The 20,415-nt window shown below is 55.5% G+C and overlaps 8 protein-coding genes and 1 non-coding gene across 9 annotated transcripts; 5 read left to right on the plus strand and 4 right to left on the minus strand.

Annotated features, from left to right (window-relative positions):
* Positions 1-1,347: 1,347 nt before the first annotated feature.
* Positions 1,348-2,835, minus strand: ACO1O0_001122 (kinase-like domain-containing protein; the record flags this gene model as incomplete). The annotated part of the gene is made up of 1 exon (XM_083190614.1): positions 1,348-2,835. The coding sequence occupies one exon, from the start codon at positions 2,833-2,835 to the stop codon at positions 1,348-1,350; it is 1,488 nt and encodes a 495-aa protein (XP_083054473.1).
* Positions 2,836-4,087: 1,252 nt separating this feature from the next.
* ACO1O0_001123 lies at positions 4,088-4,188 on the minus strand. Its single transcript has one exon. It is a non-coding gene; the product is annotated as a tRNA-Phe (tRNA).
* Positions 4,189-4,460: 272 nt separating this feature from the next.
* On the plus strand, positions 4,461-6,008 carry ACO1O0_001124 (WD40-repeat-containing domain protein; the record flags this gene model as incomplete). Its single annotated transcript, XM_083190615.1, has 1 exon — positions 4,461-6,008. The coding sequence occupies one exon, from the start codon at positions 4,461-4,463 to the stop codon at positions 6,006-6,008; it is 1,548 nt and encodes a 515-aa protein (XP_083054474.1).
* Positions 6,009-6,483: 475 nt separating this feature from the next.
* On the plus strand, positions 6,484-7,867 carry ACO1O0_001125 (cyclin-like protein; the record flags this gene model as incomplete). Its single annotated transcript, XM_083190616.1, has 2 exons — positions 6,484-6,951; positions 7,019-7,867. 2 exons carry the CDS (start codon positions 6,484-6,486, stop codon positions 7,865-7,867), a joined length of 1,317 nt encoding a protein of 438 aa, XP_083054475.1.
* A 1,777-nt stretch (positions 7,868-9,644) lies between these two features.
* On the plus strand, positions 9,645-10,088 carry ACO1O0_001126 (U6 snRNA-associated Sm-like protein LSm8; the record flags this gene model as incomplete). The annotated part of the gene is made up of 3 exons (XM_083190617.1): positions 9,645-9,672; positions 9,732-9,808; positions 9,894-10,088. The coding sequence occupies 3 exons, from the start codon at positions 9,645-9,647 to the stop codon at positions 10,086-10,088; spliced, it is 300 nt and encodes a 99-aa protein (XP_083054476.1).
* A 246-nt stretch (positions 10,089-10,334) lies between these two features.
* On the minus strand, positions 10,335-11,815 carry ACO1O0_001127 (Inosine/uridine-preferring nucleoside hydrolase domain-containing protein; the record flags this gene model as incomplete). The annotated part of the gene is made up of 4 exons (XM_083190618.1): positions 10,335-11,329; positions 11,393-11,562; positions 11,621-11,723; positions 11,779-11,815. The coding sequence occupies 4 exons, from the start codon at positions 11,813-11,815 to the stop codon at positions 10,335-10,337; spliced, it is 1,305 nt and encodes a 434-aa protein (XP_083054477.1).
* Positions 11,816-13,700: 1,885 nt separating this feature from the next.
* On the plus strand, positions 13,701-15,011 carry ACO1O0_001128 (uncharacterized protein; the record flags this gene model as incomplete). Its single annotated transcript, XM_083190619.1, has 1 exon — positions 13,701-15,011. The coding sequence occupies one exon, from the start codon at positions 13,701-13,703 to the stop codon at positions 15,009-15,011; it is 1,311 nt and encodes a 436-aa protein (XP_083054478.1).
* Positions 15,012-17,728: 2,717 nt separating this feature from the next.
* Positions 17,729-18,946, plus strand: ACO1O0_001129 (uncharacterized protein; the record flags this gene model as incomplete). Its single annotated transcript, XM_083190620.1, has 1 exon — positions 17,729-18,946. The coding sequence occupies one exon, from the start codon at positions 17,729-17,731 to the stop codon at positions 18,944-18,946; it is 1,218 nt and encodes a 405-aa protein (XP_083054479.1).
* A 709-nt stretch (positions 18,947-19,655) lies between these two features.
* Positions 19,656-20,342, minus strand: ACO1O0_001130 (uncharacterized protein; the record flags this gene model as incomplete). The annotated part of the gene is made up of 1 exon (XM_083190621.1): positions 19,656-20,342. The coding sequence occupies one exon, from the start codon at positions 20,340-20,342 to the stop codon at positions 19,656-19,658; it is 687 nt and encodes a 228-aa protein (XP_083054480.1).
* Between the last annotated feature and the right edge of the window lie 73 nt (positions 20,343-20,415).

Here is a 20,415-nt window from a genome sequence, read left to right on the forward strand (position 1 = left end):
GAATCAGTCCCGATGGGGGCCTGATGGGCAACAGTACTGCTATCATACTATCACGTAGCAACAGTATTCCATCGTGTAGGGAAGTACGTGGGGGGGGCTACGGAGGGTGGGGATTACAATCCGGGGGGGCTCTGATTAAGAAGCTTAGGCAAAGGATGAAGTCACATCACGAACGGACCCTGGAAGACATGGAAGACATCGCAGGAGGCCCCAGCTCCCCCAAAGCACACGATGGAGGGTTGGCAAGCTGTCAAAACAAGCTCATGGGGGGCTGAGCTGCTGAAATGGAGCACAGCCAAGTCGGCACTGCGCCTCTCGAGTGCCGGTTACTGGCCGTGTCTCTGAGCGAATGTCTGCATGACGGTGGCAGTTCCATTGAAAGTCTCACCGAGGTCTGTGATTCTTGATACCATGTATGGAGTAGTATCCATGGCCAGACGGATGCAGGGCGGCCGCCCGTCCCTTACAGCAACGACATGTAAGGAATTTGTCACGGAGCTGATGCTACCCAATGCTGCTCACCAAATCCCACAGTGACACCGTCTACTATAGGTACTATTACATGGTACTAGGTATTGTAGTAGTGTGCACATGTAAAACCCGACGGCGTGATTGACTGCCCGGCACGGCGCAACCTCTATGGAAGAGACGACCGTGTAAGCAACGGCCTTGTTCATCACCCGATATATCATCCCCCCAGACCCATTCACGTCCAGAAGATGTTTTTCTCAATCACTGGACTTGAAGACGTGCATATTCCGTACTGCCATTGTAATTATAATTCCAAGAGAATGACGCCGACAATCGAGAAGGTGGGGGCTAAATCAACCACATACATATTGATACATAGAAGCTTCGACACTAAGTACATCAGCCCGTTGCGTATCGTGGCCGCGTCAGCACCTCACCTGTTCACGGGGCATTCTGGGTGAATGGGGCGCGCCAACAACCACACAAGAGACATCTTTGTGCGACAGCTCTCGTTGGGTGTCCTGAACCTTGATGCCCTTCTCGCATGGAATCACGAACCACCATGAAGCCCCCACGCAACCTGACCTTGTCTCAGTTATCACTTTCGCCAGCCTCCGTGCATTGTCTCGTATCCGATCATCTATCCGTATTTGTCTAGTCTTGCCGAAACCCCGTGTTGTGACTGACTCCCAATGGTTCATCCTGGCTCTTTTCCAAGCCATCATACTTCGTAGAAACTATACGAATACCATTATGTCTACTTGCACCCGTACAGCACTCTCTAACCTCGTGTCATTCCCCTCGCTCTGTCCGTGAAGAAGAAGAAAAAAAACCCCAAATACAGCCCAGTACCGTAAACTTGTCGCGCCTCCAGGGTCAAGCCACGAGCGGGAACCGGCTCTCGTCCAGCAGGCTCGACGGCGCCACGAAGCTGAACCCGCCAAAGAGGTCATCCTTAGCACCGTTCATCAGGCTAGGTTCCCTGTGCGCCACCACAGGGCTCAGCGACAGCTCCGTGAACTCGGGCGCAAAGTTCTCTGCCAGCTCGGGGTCCGTGATCATGGGCTGGATCGGCGGCTCCAGCTCCCGCGCCTCGAGCTTCTTCCAGTCAATCTTGCGGAAGAATCGGTGGTTCCTGATCGTCTGCAGGTCCTTGGGCATCACCGAGCCCAGCCTCTTGGTCGGTTCTTTTCGAAGGAGACGAGTGAGAAGGTCCTTAGCGTCCGGGCTGAGGAAGTACGGCAGCGCCAGCTTCTGCCTGACAATGTTGTCCTGAATCTTGGCATGGTTCTGGCCCCGAAAGGGGGGGTTGCCCGTCATCAGATCGTATCCTAGAGCTCCAAAAGACCACCAGTCCACAGCCTTGCCGTACTTTCTGCCAAGAATCACCTCAGGTGCCATATACTCGACAGTTCCCAGGATCGAGTTGCACTCGTCCGTCGGTTCTGCCGACACCTTGGACAGCCCAAAGTCTGTCAGGAGCAGGTGGCCCTCGGCATCCAGAAGGCAGTTCTCCGGCTTCAGATCCCGGTACACAACCCCCAGGTCATTGTGGAGGTGAGAAATGGCCAGCAGCATCTCAGCCATGTAGAAGGCCGCGACCGGCTCCGAGAAAATCTTCTCTGTGTTCAGGTGCGTGAACAGCTCTCCGCCCTGGCCGTACTCGAGAATTAGGTACAGCTTCTCATGGTCTTGGAAGGCGTAGTATAGCTTGACCACGAAGGGGTGCCGGTTGACCGACTCGAGGATCTGTCGCTCCGTCTTGGTCTGCTCAATGAGCTTCTTCTTGAGAACAAGAGAGGCCTTCTTGAACTGCTTCTGCGCGTACAGCCTGCCCGTGGCACGCTGCTTGACCAGCAGCACGGTCCCATATGTGCCCTTTCCGAGACACCGCAGGGTCTCGAAGTCGTCCGTCGTCATCTTCCGGTTCGGGTTGAAGCCCGCCTCCGTGGACTCGGGGAAGCCATTCCGCCCGCGGATGCTCTCGCTGACAAAGTCGTGTTCCAACTGGACCTCGTAGCTCGTGGAACTGTTCCCGGAGCTCTCGCTCCCGGCCTCGCTCTGCGCTCCATCCCGGCTCCCGGTCCGCGACATGGATGTCGAGCGCGAGGCACTCTCTGAAAGGCTCAAGGGCTCCATCTGCATCCTCAGCTTGGCGATGCCCGAGATGCTGGGCGAGGGAGCTCCACGCGCGGTGGGGCTGCGGTTGGCGGACACTACATCGTTGATAGGGAGCCGGCCACGCCGCGACTTCTGGCTGGGGGTATGAGAGCCTCCATAGTCTGAGTCCTCGTCACCCGAGGCCACAGGAGTTGGCTGAAAGCCACGCACAGTGTTGAGCGCGGCGGGGACGGGTGCTATCATGATCGTAGTCTCTATTATGATCGCTGGGACAAGCGAAGCTCGGTTTAATTCCGGAAATATTTCACAGTCTCATATGAGACTGCAACTGCTGGGTATGTAGGCAATACGGCTGGCGTGCCTCTTCAAGGTGCGCCGCGGCGTCGCTCGGGATCCGCGCGAGGCAGGGACTCGTAGTGGCGTTGGATGTTGTAGTGGCGGCCGGTAAGACGCATCTGGTAGCGGAAAAAGGACGTTCGAGTGGTAAAGGGCCTTTGTATATGCATTGGCAGTAGCTGTCGTCGGGAGAGGATGGTCTAGATCTTTGTTCTCCAGGTGAAGATGGAGAGAAGAAAGAACAAAGAAGGTGGTGAGGGATCTGGGGGTGGGTGTAGGTCCTATACTAGCCGAGCTTAAAAAAAACCCAGAAACCCTGGCTCTGCGATTGGGCAACTAAAAAAAAAAAATGTTGGCCGCAAAATTACTGCAACATGTGCATCACCAGCGCCTGCCCAAACCGCCCTGGCTCTGAGCCTCAGCTGGGGCCTGGGCTCCTGTCAGCCTGCCATTTAGTCACGGTGTAACCTTGTGGCAGTTGTACTCCTCCAGTGGGAGTGGCGCCGCCCAGGGCACTCGACAATCCAGGGCTTGGCAGCGATTCGCACACCTCTGACACGACTAGATACTGGGAGGTGTTGTCAGATGCTTAGAATAACCCACCTCTCTGCAATACGTGTTATTCAACAGTACCTTACCAAGTAATATCGACGAGTTTCCCACAGCGACGTGTTCGCCGACGTATGACATCAGTAGAAGTCCACCGCCACCGCCATTACGTTGCTTCGAGTACGTACGTACCTGCATGTCATCCGTGTCTCACGCAGCACCGAAGGACCCTGATCCTCCATCCAGCTGATGGACTTTCCCTAACGACGCAACGGACAAAAGGCTCCGTCAGACAGCGAGTTAATTATATTACTACTTAACTCATGTATATCACTCAGTACTAGTAGGCATACCCGCGGGTAGTAGGTAACTTGGACTGATCCCTACTCACAGATTAGAAATCTATTATCATCCAGTTATTGTAGGTCTCCCGAATATCCCAGAGATTTTTTGGTTCTTCCACGAGTCCGATCAAGACTTCCTAAGTTCCTACGCAATCTCCTCTACTACTAGTAGTTGCAATATGTATTGTCCCTCTTCACCCCGCCCCCGCAATCGAAGAACAAGGGCCCGCGCCAGAGATAACAGGCAAAAAAAAGGCAAAAAAACATGGGGCGACTGTGGATCGAACACAGGACCTTCAGATAAACCGATGGTTTAAGATTGAAGTTTGACTTCAGTCTGACGCTCTCCCAGCTGAGCTAACGCCCCAGGTTGTTGAAGAAGAACATTGATAATTTCATATATATTGTTAGTTGCACTCCGGCAGCTACCCTTACTTGCTCGTACTGCAACGAAAATTCACTGCACCAGCCAACCCAGCCAAAGTCAACAACCACCCTCCCGTAACCAAACCTGCGTCGTTCCCCTACCCTTGAACTCACGGCGCATTTACTAGGCAGTACGGCGCCACTTGTACAGGACCCTAACCCGCGATCCTCCCGCGTCACCCCCCTCCCGAAAGATCTCAAGAGCTCGCCAAGATGATGCACCCGTCGCGACAGGCGTATGTCGAGGAGGCCGAGACGCCCACGGGCGTGGCCCTCGAGGACCTCCCCGATGATCACGACTACGAGATGTCAGGTGTCGGCTCAGAAAAGGCCTCAGCAATCCTCAACCAGTTCAACCGCAAGCGCCTAGCTGCGACGATAGCTGTACCCACAGACGATGGCCGGGTGCGCGCAAAGCTGAGGGAGATGGGTGAGCCCGTCACTCTGTTTGGGGAAGGGCCCGCCGAGCGTCGAGATCGCCTACGAGAGCTATTGACCATCCAGGCGGAGATGGCCGGCCTAGGGGGCGGCGACGTCGAGATGGAGGATGCGACAGAGGAACCGGAGGAGGAACAAGAAGAAGAATTCTATTCCCGAGGAGGCCCCGAGCTGCTGAAAGCGCGAGCAAACATCGCCAAATTCTCCCTAGCGAGAGCAAAGCGCCGAATCGAGTTCCAAAAGGCCGAGTCATCTATACCTCTAAGGACCCACGTCAAGTTCAGGAAGGAGGTCAAGGAGAGCCTGCAAGCATTTGAGCTTCAGGGCAGTCAGACAGTTGGCGAGAGGCACATCAGCATGACGCGGATATCGCCGAATGGGGAGCTAGTCGCGGTTGGCAACTGGGGTGGCCAGATCAAGCTGGTGGAGATCCCCAACATGACAACCAAGATGAGCTTCCGAGGACACACCAACAAGATCAGCGGCTTGTCCTGGTATCCGGGCGCGACGCTACCCGAGAGCGGCGTCTCACCAGACTCTGTGAATTTTGCCTCCGGCGGTGCAGAGGGGCTTGTCCATCTGTGGTCTTTGAACCAAGACACCCCGGTGGCAAGTCTACAAGGCCATTCTCAGCGAGTTTGCCGTGTCGAGTTCCACCCGTCTGGGAAATATCTAGCCTCGGCATCCGACGACACATCATGGCGGCTGTGGGATACGGAAACAACATCGGAAATCCTCCTTCAGGAGGGCCACTCCAGAGGCGTGTACGCCATCAGCTTCAACACGGACGGCTCATTAATAGCAAGCGCGGGGTTGGACAGTATCGGCCGGATATGGGACCTGCGCTCTGGGAGGACTGTCATGATTCTAGACGGGCATCTTGATGGCCACATCAAGCCGATCCATGCACTGGACTGGAGCTCAGATGGCCACCGGGTCCTGTCTGGCTCGGCAGATGGCTGGATCAAGTGCTGGGATGTTCGCAAGGTCCAGCGCACAGGTGGGATCGGTGCTCACACAAGCGCCGTTTCCGACGTGCGATGGTACAAAGGACTGGACGACCCTGTCGACGGTATCCCACCCGGAACGGATGAGAAGGGTGCCCAGCTCCCCAAGAAATCGGGTACCTTCTTCGTTTCCAGTGGCTTTGACAGGAACGTCAAAGTGTTCTCGGCAGACGACTGGACCTTGGTCCAGACTCTCAGTGGACATACAGGGCCCGTGGCCAGTGTAGATTACAGCAAAGATGGCAGGTGGATTGTCAGTGGAGGGCACGACAGGACAGTCAAGCTATGGGGACGGAACGATGGAGAGCCTTTTTAAATAATGGATTATCTGGCGTGGATAGACAAAAGTAGGCGATTCAGAGATACCCTGGTCTACGCCAATTCGAGACGCAAAGCCTTCGCTTACTACGTACGCATATCCCATTATCTGGTTTTCGATGACTCCAGTCCAAAGTGGCCCCCATAGTTAGGTAATATCTTATTCTATGTTACCCCCTCGTAACCTTCCATTTTATTGCTTCACATGCTTCAGTGCCATGTAATAATAGCGCGTAGTAATACCATTGTTGCAGGCCTTCAGGGTAGGTAGGAGGCCGCATTGAGGGGTGTAGTCAGGTGACCCTAACATTTTTGGATTAGATATCCCGAGCACCTCTCTGTTACCACCGACGTCACCTCGCACAACCTCAACCTCAGCCTCTCGCGCTTGGCCAAGCGGGCAGATTCTCCCCAATGAATCACCATCGTCGCTCATTTCTCCTGATCGCTCGCAAGGCACACGTCTGACGACCATGGCAAGCATCGACCGGTATAGACCCCCTCGTGAAGGTTATCAGCCTCCCGTACCCGCTGGATCCCGGCAGGAAAGGGCTTCGCGATCGCCAACACGACGACATGGACGGGATGTCCCTCCCGCGGTCCCCACGCCGCCCCAGCATAGCGCGCGAACATCCCCCCCGCGACCGCAAGGCCGATCGGGCCAGCAGCAGTCGCCAGCACACTCGGGTGCGCAGACGCCGCCGGCATACCTGAACCAGTGGTTCTTCACCTCGGAAGAGATAAATAGCACACCGACAGTTTTAGATGGTGTGTCCCCCGCGGAGGAGAGGCTACGCAGGGCGAAGGGCGTCAACTTCATCTATCAGGCAGGCGTCATGCTTGACCTGCCTCAGATTACGCTCTGGGTAGCGGGCGTGTTCTTCCACAGATTCTTTATGCGCCGGAGCATGGTACAAGAGAAGCATGGAATACACCATTACGTGAGTCTTGAGATGGCGGCGGGATATGCCTGTTGATATGCGGTAAATCTGACATGATGACCTCCAGAATATTGCTGCGACTGCCCTTTTCCTCGCCAACAAAGTCGAAGAGAACTGCAGAAAAACTAAAGACATCATCATCGCTGTGGCTAAAGTCGCCCAGAAGAACGCCAAGCTCATCATTGATGAGCAGAGCAAGGAATACTGGAGATGGAGGGATAGCATCCTGACCTACGAGGAGGACATGCTCGAGCTGCTGACATTTGATCTCATGATCGACAACCCTTATCGACACCTCTTTGAGCTCCTTGGGCAGTTGGGTATTGTCCACAACAAGCACCTGAGGCAGTCTGCTTGGGCCTTCTGCAACGATGCATGCCTGACACCCCTGCCGCTTCTGGTCGACGCCAGAGATATCGCCATCAGCGCTATCTTCTTTGCCAGTGTCCATACAGACCAACAGATTGACGACATCAACGGGGAGCCTTGGTGGAAGTTCTTGAAGGGGAACGAAGATCGTTGTGCCAAGTCTATCGAGGTTATTCGGCAATTTTATACCGAGAATCCTCTTCGGAAGCAAAATCCATCGCTACCGTCGCCAGCTTTCGATCTCGAGATATCCCGAAGGCGAGCCGATACGCTTCACAGCCAGCCAGACACACTGTCATCCAACGCTGCAACACCCATGGAGGTTGACAGGGGCGCTAGTCGCAGTCCCAACGGCCGAATCAATGGGGGAGCCTACAGGGATTCTGAAATGAGAGACCGAGGAGCTGAAGGAGGTTCACAAGGCGACAATAGTTACGCACCGCGGTCGCCAACTAAGAGGAAGGAATCAGAATTGGACACCCAGGACGATAGAGCGGAGAAGCGAGCCAAGCTCTCTGAGGACGAGGAGGGCGAACTCGCGGAGTAACGACCAGGCTTTCCCAATAACGACATGTACTACTGGTAACAGGAGTTGGGGATTTTGCAGATTTTCAGGTTATCATCCAACCACTGTACATAGGGTCTGGGGGATGGCGCAATGGGTTGCGTGGGTATCAGGGCACTGGAGAAAGAACACACCCATATGCCCAAGTCTTTGTTTTCAAGTTGGGATTAATACGGATACTGGGGAGAGAGATGACCTCGCGAAGGGTCAGGAAATTGATACGGAGTACTCGCACGGGTGTAGTGCTCCAAGCACCAAGAGCCTTCAAGTTGTTAACTTCCACGAAATCACTTGAAGTCGTCGCCAGGCGAAGTCACCGAGGGCGGGCGTGACATGTTGCTCTTTACACAGTAATACGAGGTTCGGTGACTTCCAGTCGCGACTCTTCACCACCAGTCCACCTTCCTTAGTCCAACTACCAATGATTCACCACTCCCATCCACCAGATCAGTTTCCTCCACCGACTTTTCACTCTTGAGGCAGGCAGGCTAGACCGTCAAGGTGTCCGTGCCCTCAGGCAGAGGACCCGCATGTGGAGCCTGGCAGGCAGCAGCATCCGCACTCCGGATTCTGAGCTCCTGGTTGGTCACGAAAAAAATCTGATTCTGCCACTTACTGATCCTACCATCGCCCACACCGCCTTTGCACAGGTATATAATTCTTCGCTCGCGGCCAGAAGCTTCGCTTCCCTTTTCTCTTTTTCTCCTTAGCTCTCTTTGCCTTTTGGCTTAGATCAAGTGTAGTATCTGTTCTTTTCAGTTTAATCTCTGAAAGGTCTCTAAGGAGACCAATCGTGATTATTCTTATTTTTGGTCTTCGGGCGGTTTCCTCTGTGCTTGCACATGATCCCGCCCACAGTGTCCCTGGTATTACACTGCCTCCAGGTGACGCGAACCCGTTTTTTCATTGCTTTCGCCGGCTTGTCTGGTGAGGTGAAGAAGAGACTTCAATTGCGCCATGGTGTTTTGAGTTGAATAAGATTTTGTACATGAAGTCTGACGGGTGTGCGTTGCCACACCATGTTAGCTGACATGGCTTCACGATCGTAATTATCGCTTGGTATCTCTGTAGTGGCAACACGATTGAACCCAGTGTTCTTGTTTACCTTGTATTATTGAATCCTGGTACGAACAATACCTTGATGTTTGCTCGTGCGGGTGCGGCGACGTGATGATTTAAGTTGGAGGGCTACCCTACACCCAGGCCTTGGTACACCCACAATTGCTCTAAGGATGGCAATAAGGAACTGTCCGATTCATTGCTTGCTAAATGCTTGGGGGTACCGGTTCACTTCTCTTCTTGAATCGATCTACCGATTCTTATTACGATGGCACCCATATGTTCCTCTTTAGCCAATAGATATAACGGGTGGGAATTTTGTTCAAACGTCGACAGCCAGCTACGACACGCTCTGACGTAGGTACCTAGATAGAGTCGATTTTAGAGACCAACGGAACACCCGTAGAAGTGCTGGAGGGACTGTTATAGCCAAGTAAAGATTAAAATTGAAACCAGTCCCGATATGGTACCTGAGCGCTCCCCAATGTGAACTTCCGTTCCTCGAGTTTTTCTCTGGTAGAGCGAGGTGGTGAGAACCCCACTTGAGCTTTTGACCATCTCCCAAAATCTCCATCTTCACCAAACAACTTCCACCTCCCACACGTCCAATTCAGCACCTAGACCACATAGAAACGGCAGGGAATTATATATTGCCGTTCTTTCTTCTACATACGACGCATCAGGGGCCATATTCGCGAAGATGGCGTCGCTAGGAGGGTACCTCAACAGTGAGCTCCCACCCAATCTCTCTTCAGCGCAAGCTCCGAAGCTAACGCTCCCCCCCCAGAGAAGGTCCTGATCGTGACGGCCGACTCGAGGATACTCGTCGGGACGCTCTCGGCGGCAGACAACTCGACTAACCTGGTACGCGAGTCCCCCGTCCAAGCAGCACCCTGCAATCTCCCAACCAGAGCGAAGGGCTAATGGTGATGGGTCTCTCTCCCCCCAGGTGCTGAGCAACGCGTCCGAACGAATCATCCGAGAACCCGATGACCCGGAAGCATCGACAGAGATTCCCCTAGGCCTCTACCTTGTGCGCGGAGACAATGTGTGCTCGGTTGGCCTCGTCGACGAGAAGCTCGATGACAGCATAAATTGGACAGAGGTCAAGGGCTCGGCCATAGGAGGTGTCAAGCACATATAGGGCGGGCGACGGGCATCGGGCCTGCGAGAAATTGCGTGACGAGACGGAGAAAAACGAGGAAAATGGTATTACCTCGTGGTCAAATACTGGGATGGTGAAGAGGCGTTTGGAGCATTCAGGAGCATTTTAGAACAATGTGATTTCTGGCTAGTCTACGACGGTATGGACCTGCCAATTACTACATCCAACGATGGTCGGTTATTTCTGCTGACCCGTCTTCTGTCCAAGTGTCTGCTCGATTTTTGCTCAAGCGAAGACCTTCTTCATCCACACATCCTTGAAAACTTCCTCCCCGGGCGAGGCGATGAGGCGGTTGATCCTGTTGCCCTTCAGGACGCTGAGCCAGGCATGGTCGTCTCCGGGCACGTCATCAAGGGTGAGAATGGCTGGGTCCTCATGGATATTCTCGGAGACGGCGGCGGCAGCCTCAGCAGGCTTCTTCCTGTTGCGGCGGTCGATGACGTGCATGCCGCGGGTCCACTGGCCAGATGTCTCGACACGGATGTCCTCGGGCTTGGACGGGACTTTCCACGCCGGGTCGTTGCTCGTCATGGCGTACCAGACGGTCAGGGGATCGTGGAGGGAGAGCTCGGGCTCAGGGCCGTCCTCCTCCATGGTGTCGATCTTGTTAAAAGCGCCCTGGATGAAGTGTGATGTCCACAGGGCGAGGGGGCTCCCGGCGTCGACAAAGGGCTTGATGTTTTGGGTGAAGTATTCCTTGCCAATGACGTGCGGGGTGGTGATGTCGAGGGGCGCGAGGGTGAGCTTGAGCTGCCGGCTGAGCTTGGCCGGGTAGGCGCCCAACGTCGACATCTTGTCAGGGATCGGGGGCATGGTCGACGCGGGGTTGGGCGAGGTCAGAGCGTAGACTCTGGCGGCTGCGACGGCATCAGCGTAGCAGTTGAACTCGGCCACGGGGGTGCAGTTGCCCTCGCAGTGGACGGCACCGCCCATGACTACCAGCTCCTTGACCTTGAGGAAGGTCTCAGGGTCATCGGCGGCAGCCAGGGCGACGTTGGTGAGGGGCCCAACGGCGAGGATGGTGACGGTGTCGGCGGGGTTCTCCCTGAGGATACGGAGGATCTCCTTGTGAGAGGGGGACTTTGAAGGGGTAAAGTAAGGGGAGAAGTTGGTGTGATCCACAGACGCGTCACTGTTGCTGTCGAAAAGATGCTTCCACGTCTCAGCAGGACTCAAGTGAGGATGGGCGTCGTGGACATTGTGCAAGCCATCGGCACCATCTGTCGTCTTGATCAGTCGGGAGTTTGGTTAGTTTGGGGCGGGTAGACATGTAATAGACTCACGGAAGAAGTCGGCCATCAGCTCCTCATCCTCAAGAGGATGCTCCGGACCGACGGCAACGATGGGCTTATTGGCCTTCATGGCTTCGTAGCCCTCGGGCCTACCTGTAGCCTTCCTCCAGGCAATCTCCTTTTCCAGGACGTGGAAGAGAGCAACGACATTGCGCAAGCAGCTGGCACATTGTTAGGGCTGAGCTGAATAAAGCATTGTGTCTGCGTGGCCGTCCTTACCTCTGTAGTGGAACGTTTCCGTATGTGACAGAGAGCATAAGAACTTCGAGCTCGGAAGGGTCTGCAGCCAGAGCAAGAAGCATAGCCATAATGTCGTCGACACCTAGTTCCTGAGTGAGCAAGGGATTCGGGGTCAGCGGGGATGGGAAATATTCTACCAGGATCGGTGTCGATAATAATCTTGTTCGGAGCCATATTGGCGGATAGTCAATGTGTATTCCCAGGTAATGGGGGGGTATCGAATCTTGATGGCCTGGGGAAAGCGGCAACGCGCCCAGCGTTGAAGCTTAAGATGGCGAAGGGAGGATTATTAGGTATTCGGCAATCGGTCGGAGGATCTATGAATGGAACCTAGTTGTCCTACTGGGGAATCAGGAGAACAATAGAAGTGACTTGAGTGTCATGCAGAGCGTTGAGATGGAATTCTTTGAAGGAGACCCTGAATCTGACCGATTTGCCCCTCACTCGTCAGTTGAGGTCAGGGTGGGAGGTGGGGTGTGGTACTACTACCAGTTAGGTAGCTGGAGGCTGGTGAATAACCTGATAAGCACTCGTTCTTCCCCACGGCCGTACCCGGCCGATAGGGAATTTCTATGCCATCATATGGAGACTTTACTCTTGGGTTGGAAAGGGAAGTTGGACGGCTAGGTGCATGAGAGGCACGGCTTTTGTTGGAGAGACTCTGATGTGACATTAGAGGCCGCCTTCCTACTACCTAGGTAGGTGGGCACCAATGTATGCTCCGCGCAAGGTATTAGTGACTGATCACTGGGAACGAGCGAAGATCTCACGGCTCTAGGGAGCAAACGAGCGCCGTTGGTACTAGTATACTTGTACTCTACGTTTAAGTACACCGCACGCCCGCCCTGTACATTCCTAGCTCCTTGTGCCACTACCCCGGAGATCTCTTAGGCGGAACCCCCGAGCGATCGGTTCAGATTGGCAGACTAATCGAGAATGCATGGTTGATAGTTGACTGCTCCATACATGTAGCAACGTGGTGTCTGCCTCCATGTCTGGGTATCGTGTGGTGCCATAAGTGATTTACCTGTGACGAGGCCGAGGAGGGTCGAGCCAGAATGGGGAATTGTCCCAGGCGCCCTCTACCCAGTTGCCCCCGCTTAGAGGTGCGTAGGGGAGCGTACGTCGACCAAAAGGGTTGGTAACGGATTGGAAGTCTCAACGCGGGCTCCCATCTGTCAAAGCAACAAAGTCACCATCTCAGCTTGGGGACTGGAACTTGAAGTCATGGAGTCATGGACGAACACTGAGACACACAGGAAGGTGCGTCGCCCAGGCAGCATCTGCCACTATCCCAGCGAATGTGCACCCAGCCCACCAATAGGACGCGGACCTCATGCCCTACACAGTGGGTGAGGTGAAGGGCCCACTGAGTTTTAGGCTCGCCGCCTCAACTGTCTGGACGCCTCCTCAGAGTCCTCTCCTCCTCTCCGAGAGCTCCTCTCCACTCGATCACCCTCAACCCCTGCAACAATCTCCGACATCACTCTGACCGGCTCTGGAACGAACTCTTCCATTGCCTCGACTGCCTGGATCTCTCCTATTCGCATCGGAACCTCCATCTGCGCCCCCATCCACTGTCCACGCAGTCCACCTCACCTTCCGTCCGTCCGCTTTTCTTCTGTGCTCTCTTCGAGCCGCGTCTGTTCCTGACCCTGTTCCGGCGTGGTGCAGGAACACCCTGTACCGGTTCCCCACACTCGGGAGAAAGCTGCAGCTGCTAAAGACAACCTGGCCTCACCATTCTCGCGAACTTCGCCATAGAAGCTGCGACCGTCTGGCCCCGTCTAGCTCTCCGTCGCCCGATTCGACTCGAACCACGGGCGTCTAGACATCCGTCATCACGCTCAATTGGCCGTGACCTGGTGCTTTCGCCCGTCTGCCGTCCCCCCCCAACGCTGTCTAGCTAATTCTCATTTCGCCCTTGGCCCCTGTACGAGTTTCCAGGAAGTCTTTCCTGAACACAATCTCTGGCGACACTTCCAACACTCCTCTCCTTGCGACCTCCAGCCTCTATCACCTATCACCTATCCATCGCTCCGATTGTCACATCGAAAACATGGCTGAGGCAACCAACATGAGTTATCTCTACACCATCGGTGGCTATGCCACTTTGTTTGGCTTGGGTTATGCCGTCTATCATGTGTCCACCCAGAAGGACCGGAAGAGAGCTCCCGCTCCACAGACCAAGGCCCCCAAGCCCTCGCAGTCCGAGTCTCGAAAAGAGGACAGGAAGAAGAAGCAACGCATGGAGAGCTTCACGTCGGAGGGGTCCTCCCACAAGGGCTCCAAGGTCAAAGCATCTGGCAAGGCCACCGAACCAAGCCCTTTCCTGAGCAATGTTCAGGCAAACGACACTTCGGATGATGGGGTTGATAACCGCGAGTTTGCCAAACAGTTGTCCAAGGCGAAACAAGGCACATCGTTTGCCACCAACTCGGACTCTGGCAAGAAGCAGAAGGAAAAGTCCGTCAAGCAGTCCCGTGCGAGCCAGATCGGAGCCCCGGCCAATAAGACGGTCCCGCCCCCCTCTGCGCCGTCGTCTGGGGACGGCGCCGATGCCGATGATGACCAGTCTCCTGTTCGCTCCCCTGCCACCGAACCTGCCGCCGAATCGACCGACGCGAGCGGCGTCGCCGACATGCTTGAGCCTACACCCTCGGGCCCCTCTGTCTTGAGACTTACCGACACCGACTCCAAGGACAAGAACAAGAAGAAGAAGCCCGCCAAGGCCCTCGAGCCGGTTGAGACGAAGAAGCAGCGACAGAACCGTAAGAAGGCTGAGGCTGCAAAGGCCGCGCGGGAGGAGGCCGAGAAGGACCGCAGGGTCCTCGAGGAGAAGCAGCGGAGAGCTGCCCGGATCGCCGAGGGCCGCCCAGCCAAGGATGGCTCTCAGTTCACCGCCGCCAGCGTTAAAAATTCGGCCTGGAACCAAGGTGCCCCTAATGACGGGCAGGCTCAGAGCCCCGGTGCCAATGAAGCCCAGCAGCTTCTCGACACCTTCGACGCCCCGGTGGCGGCGAAGCCGCCCAAGCCTTCCCCTCCCTCTCAGACGGGGTCTGCCTGGATCTCCTCCCTCCCCTCGGAGGAGGAGCAGCTGGAGATGCTGAAGAGCGAGGCAGACGAGTGGAGCACTGTCAAGACCAAGTCGTCCAAGAAGTCGGGGAAGAAGGACACTCCCGCTGGATCTGGAGATGACGCTCCCGCGCACACCCGCGCCGCTCCTCAGCCCAAGCAGCCTTCTCCCGCTGTCACTACTAGCAACCCGGCGAAGTCTTCCCAGAACTTTGGATCTTTCTCGGCACTTACTGTTAAGGGTGGATCCGAGGAGGAAGTCGAGGAGGAAGTCGAGGAGGAATGGGACGTCTAAAAGCCCCCCCGAGTGTGTTTGCATTTCCTATTCAAACTGTTTATTCTATGTACGGTAGTCTCCGAAGCAGCGCTTTCCCGCTTTGTACAGTAAATACCCGGCCCGGGACTGGAGCGTCTGAAATATGTCTTTCCTTGGTTTCATCTTGTTTTCATCTTCTTCTTCTCTTTGTTCACCTGGCTTTTCCGTTGGACGGGCTCCCCCGCTCCTTGTCATTGCATTTAAAGTCCTTTCTTCCTAAAAGTTGGCAGGATCACGGTTGGAGTTGGGGATGCCATCAGTACATCACTTCCGAGTTCTTGTTGGGGTTGAAGCATAGGACGCGCGCTTGGAGGAAGACGGCCTATGCTGGGTGTTATTGTGGGAGAAAAACGAGACCCCGTGGGGCACCAGGTATCCAGAGAAGATGGCGTGTCCTCCATTCGTGAGGTCCAATAGCCAATCTGCCTCAAACTAGATAGGAGTTTTTCAATGGAGGACGATTCTATAGTGAATTCTACACGGAAAGACATGCAACGTTAGTTTCATAGCGATGATGAAGAATATGGCGGGTCCGGTACGCCGGGGAGTCTGAATCGGAAAAAGTGGACCTGACGGCGCAAGGCCCCGGCCATTATCAGTAGACGGTACATATCATTACTCGTACGGATACTAGGTAGTAGTACTACTCGCACGTAGTGCCACTACGAGTACTCGTACTACGTACGAATGGGGTCGAACGGAGGCCGAGTGACGACCGTGACTGTCTGAGACACTGGAAACCTTTACAGATCTTGGGGATCACCTGTGCATGCTACCGAGGAAAACCGGACGTTTGCGGCCTGGATATCTGTGAGGACAAGTCACAAGGCACAATGTCTGAGGCAAGAGCAGTAAAATAAGTACTAGCTACAAGATTTTCTTGGCCCTCCGGTGAGCGGATGATCTGGGCTCGAAATTCCGCATTTGGTAGATGCGGTCGTTGGGAGCCGTTGATGACATGGGCCAGGCCAATCTCGCAGACGCTGACGAATGCGTCTTTTTACCTTTTGTCCTAGACAGGACTAAAAGAGAGCCATAGGTGGCTGGATTGGCGCAGATGGTCGGCTTTGTTCCCCGTCCATCCGCGACGGGCAACGTGTGCGCAAGATGGGGCTTGGGAAACGGCGTACATGGTTACGCATGTAATATGCATTTTTAGGGAGCTTGGCTTCAACCTCAACCCGGGAGCTCGCTTCTGGTCAGACCATCAGGGGACGCAGGATGTTCAGCACTGCTGCTGCCTTTCTATTCATGGGGGTTGGGCAACAAAAGTCGGCGCAGGGGTGCGGCAGATTGCGCGTCGTTTCGGGCCTCGACCCAGTGTTTCGTTTTGGGTTCCGTGCGAAGGACCTGGCTGAGACGCCTGGTAATAATATCTAGTATGCGTTAATCCCGTCTTACTATGTACTTCGTATCCATTATGGTACGAGTAGGTACGAGTGCCATTCGCAGAGCTGGATTGTTGGGAGATTATCCGTAGAATGGTGGGTGGTGAAAGTTTGGCGTCTCAAGACGATGACGCTGTATTCATTCATTTAGCTAGGTGTACTCCGTACGGATTGCAAGGATACTTTCCGTGCAGGATGGGACTGGACTCCTGGAGTCACTGGACTCGTGGAGGAGGGGAACACGACTTCAGGAGAGCAAAGTTAATGCGAGCCACAGAGGGGAGCAGAGGGGAGCAGAGGGGACGCCAAGGCTGAACCCCTCAGGCTGCCCAACCACAATGCAAGCCATTCAGGGAAGGTGCGGCGGTTGTGGAAGTTCTGGCGGATGAAAGCCCCGTGCCGTCCCTTCCACGCCACCAGAAGCGTCCTGGTGGCCCAGGTGGCCCAGGTGGCACAGTGGCCGCCAATCTCTCTCAGGCTCGCTGTCATCTACCTGGCCACCACTATCTGCCACTACCTGTCACTACCTACCACTGCCACTCTGCCAGTGCCACTCTGCTCACTGCCACTGCCACTTTTAGTTATCGACAACGACGACGTCCTTTTACCCCTTCTCTTCCTTTTCCCTGCCTGCCTGCCTGCGAGCATCGCCTCTTGAAATTCGAAACACGGCATGTCCTTCTCTCCCACACTCTCTTCTTTTCTTGTATCGTTCTTGTCGGCCCTGCTTTCCCAATAAACCACACCCTCCTTGATCTCCTTGTTCATCCCACCCAGTCGACGAGGACTTGTACACTGTCCAGAGACCCCCATCCCACCCTCCCGCCGCCCTCGGTCTGTGATTCGATTGCCCCGTGTCATTGCCACGCCCCCCGCAAAGGATCGCAAATTATACATCGCTTGGAAGAGGAGTCAATTGGCTGCCCCGAGTCGCGTACACCGCTCCCGCATATCCATTTGACGAGGCCCGAGGCTCCAGTTGTCGAGAGTTATCGCCCACTGTACGCATATGTGTCGCACCGACTGCTCTATCTTGCCACCGCGACATCATCTTGTTCCAGGAACTGGTAGCAGATCAAATCCAATCGAGTTGCGAGGCGGTCACCTGAATACCCAGGTTTAGGGACCGCCAGCATATTCCCGACTTGACGAGGATTCCTATTAGCGCTTGGACTCCCCACGTCTTTCGTCCATATGTCGTCGCCGCCGACTTCTACGCCCTTAGAGTGTCGCACTCGATAGAAGAAGAAGAAGAAGAACAATCGTCCTTATCACACGCCAAGATACGACCATCGAACGACCGGCATCATGTCATTCCCTGTCGCATTCCAATCGGCCGTTTTCTACTTCCTGGCTTGTACACCATGCGCCAAAGTCCGGCATCACCAAAAGACAAAGGAGCAGGCAAAGAAGGAAAGGCGGGAGAAGGCAAGGCTGGAGAGCGAACAACCCGGACTATACCGCCACCCTTCGCCGTTCAACACGAACCCCTATTGGAAGGATGAGATAACCATGGGTCCCAGGTTGCCCAAGAAGTCTGCCAGCAAGAATTCGAGTCAACGCGTGCTTACCAGCTCCGGGAAGGACAGCAACGCTCCAAGTGTATCTGAGTGCACGAATGTAGGAGACAGCCGGACCAACTTTGGGGACAGCACCACCGTCGTTCCCGAGGACGACAGCCTATCCCAGGATTGGAACCGGAAGAGGGGCTACCAGCGTGAGGACGAGGAGTTGTGGGGCCAGTGGTCTGGCCATAAACTCATGGATGCATTCTCCAAGGCTAGAGACTCAGCAGGCAGGCTGATAGAGTCTACGCTGGGTTTCGAGAAAGAAGTTACCGAACAGGCTCGGCGCGACTTTTACTTTTCACCAAAGAACCCACCCGTCAACGACTATCACCCTCCAGTTGTCAGCAGCAAAGCGCCGCATAGGGATGCGCATCGTTGGATGCTACAACCGCCCCCGTCTGCCAAGATGATGGAGGGCAAGATCCCCGTCAGCCGCACAGTGAGCACAGGCAGTAAGTCGAGTGGAAGGACCATGGGGGGCGAGGAGTTTCACCTGAGCCGCGTGGCCCAGGAAAGGTTGGCCAAGGAGAGGCTCAAGAAGGAGAAGAAGACCCCGACGGAAGAGGAGCTTATCGAATCGTTATTCCTGACTCGAAGCAACCGGTCACTGAGCTTTCCTCGGAGCCGAAGCCTATCCCTGGACGGCGTCGACGAGTCGGTGGAGATAGCTTACGAGAGGCGACAAAGGAGCCGGGTACGACCCGGACCCGTGGCAGCACCACCGGGACAGGAATCGGAGGGCGAAGCGCTGTCGCTGATACAGCGTAGCAAATCGCATACTCTAGTCGCACCAGGATCTGCGGGCCATATCGCTCAGCGGCCCAAGTTGGAGACTATCGTCAGCGCCGAATCGGACAGCAGCGCTCGAGTCACTTCGAGCAGGGGGAGAAGGCAACAGTCCATCAGGACAAAGTCCTTTTTCGGAGCCGCATCGCCGGTCGGGGATGATTCCGACTAAGGCCAATCTGCTGTCATTATCCGACTGTTCCAATATCTTCTAATTTGTTATCTTCAGCGACATTGCGTTGGCACGGAGTTGGTTCTTCCTTGGGTAGCATTGGTATGGTGGCGTTTTGGTTTTTCTTTTCTTTTCTTTTAAAAAGGGGGAAGCATGGTGTTTAGTTCTTGTTGCTACTCTCGTTACCGACAGTCTAACCGGCTTAGACTGCTTCCAAATCAACTTTCCTTAACCGTCTCCATATTCCGCTTGATCGTCAGGATAGCAATATACATCGACTAGAAGTTCCCGACTGCGCGTCCCTGGACCCACCACTCACATACCAGTTTCTGCAACCCTTTGTGCTAGACTTGTGATGTGACCGCTGCCATCATGCTCGCCAAGGGTAGTACGATGAGTAACCACGTGCGGGTAAGCCTCCTTGGCTCGCTGGCGACGATATGGAATCGATAGACGGCCTCTGGGCCGGAGTATCTTCCGCGTGAGCCTGCAAATCAGCTCTCCCTTTCTTCAGGACCAAGTTCGAGTCGCCGCAGGATCCTGGGGCTAATATCACCGCTCTCCACGGGGTAAGGGCAAGGTCAACTGGGACAAGGACAACTGCGCGATGTTACCCCCCCTGAATGTATTATTCTCATGGATATCCGATTTCCCTTTTTCTGCTCCCAAAAAAACGCCCAAACTCCCCCATCCCCACGTGTCCCCCGTTTCACAGATGCATGCCACCCTCCTCGTCGTCGTCGTGGCTCAGGTCCCGCATGCGCTCCTCCAGCGCCCGCCGCAGCTCCTCGTCGCTCAGGCTGCCGCCCTCGGGCCGCCCGGCCTGCCTGTCCAGGCGCACCTCGCCGTTGCGTGATATCGTGCCCGTCTGGAACGTCCCGTCGGTCCACGGGGAGCGCTGCGCGTCGTCTCCCCCCCCTCTGGCAGGTGCGGGGTGGCCGTTGGTCTGCTGCCGCTGGGCCCCTTGTGCTGCCGCTGGTGGTATTTCGTCGTCGTCGTCGTCGTCTTGTTGCTCCGCCGCCGCCGCCGCCGCCGTGGCCAGCTCGTCCTTGCTCTGGAACTCGGCCCAGCTGACGCCGCGGTCCTCGACCTCGATGCGGATGACGGCTATGCGCTCGGCCATGCGGTCTATGACGGCCTCGTTCTCGCGGATGGCGTCGATGCAGTCCTGGTCGGGGGCGGTGTCGCCGTTGCCGGCGGTGGTGGCAGGGGACGGGGAGGGGGTCAGCGGGGTGGCGGTGCCCTCGGCAAAGGGCTTGAGCTGGTCGTTGGAGTACTGCAGGTGGGCGATGGCGTTGCGGATTTCGAGGACCTTGAGGTGCAGGGCGTCGAGGGGCAGGTCCTTGAGGGCGGCGGCGAAGCGCGTGGGGGATATGGGGGTGGTGTCGGCAGACATTGTGTGGGAGGAGGACTGGAGGCCCCAGGGAAGGGGGGGGGGGGTCAGGTAAGATTGGGTTGAAGGAAGTCCT

The sequence above is a fragment of the Amphichorda felina genome, assembly GCF_050947745.1.
Source record: "Amphichorda felina strain 45539 chromosome Unknown scaffold_1, whole genome shotgun sequence".
In the NCBI taxonomy this organism is placed as follows: domain Eukaryota; kingdom Fungi; phylum Ascomycota; class Sordariomycetes; order Hypocreales; family Bionectriaceae; genus Amphichorda; species Amphichorda felina.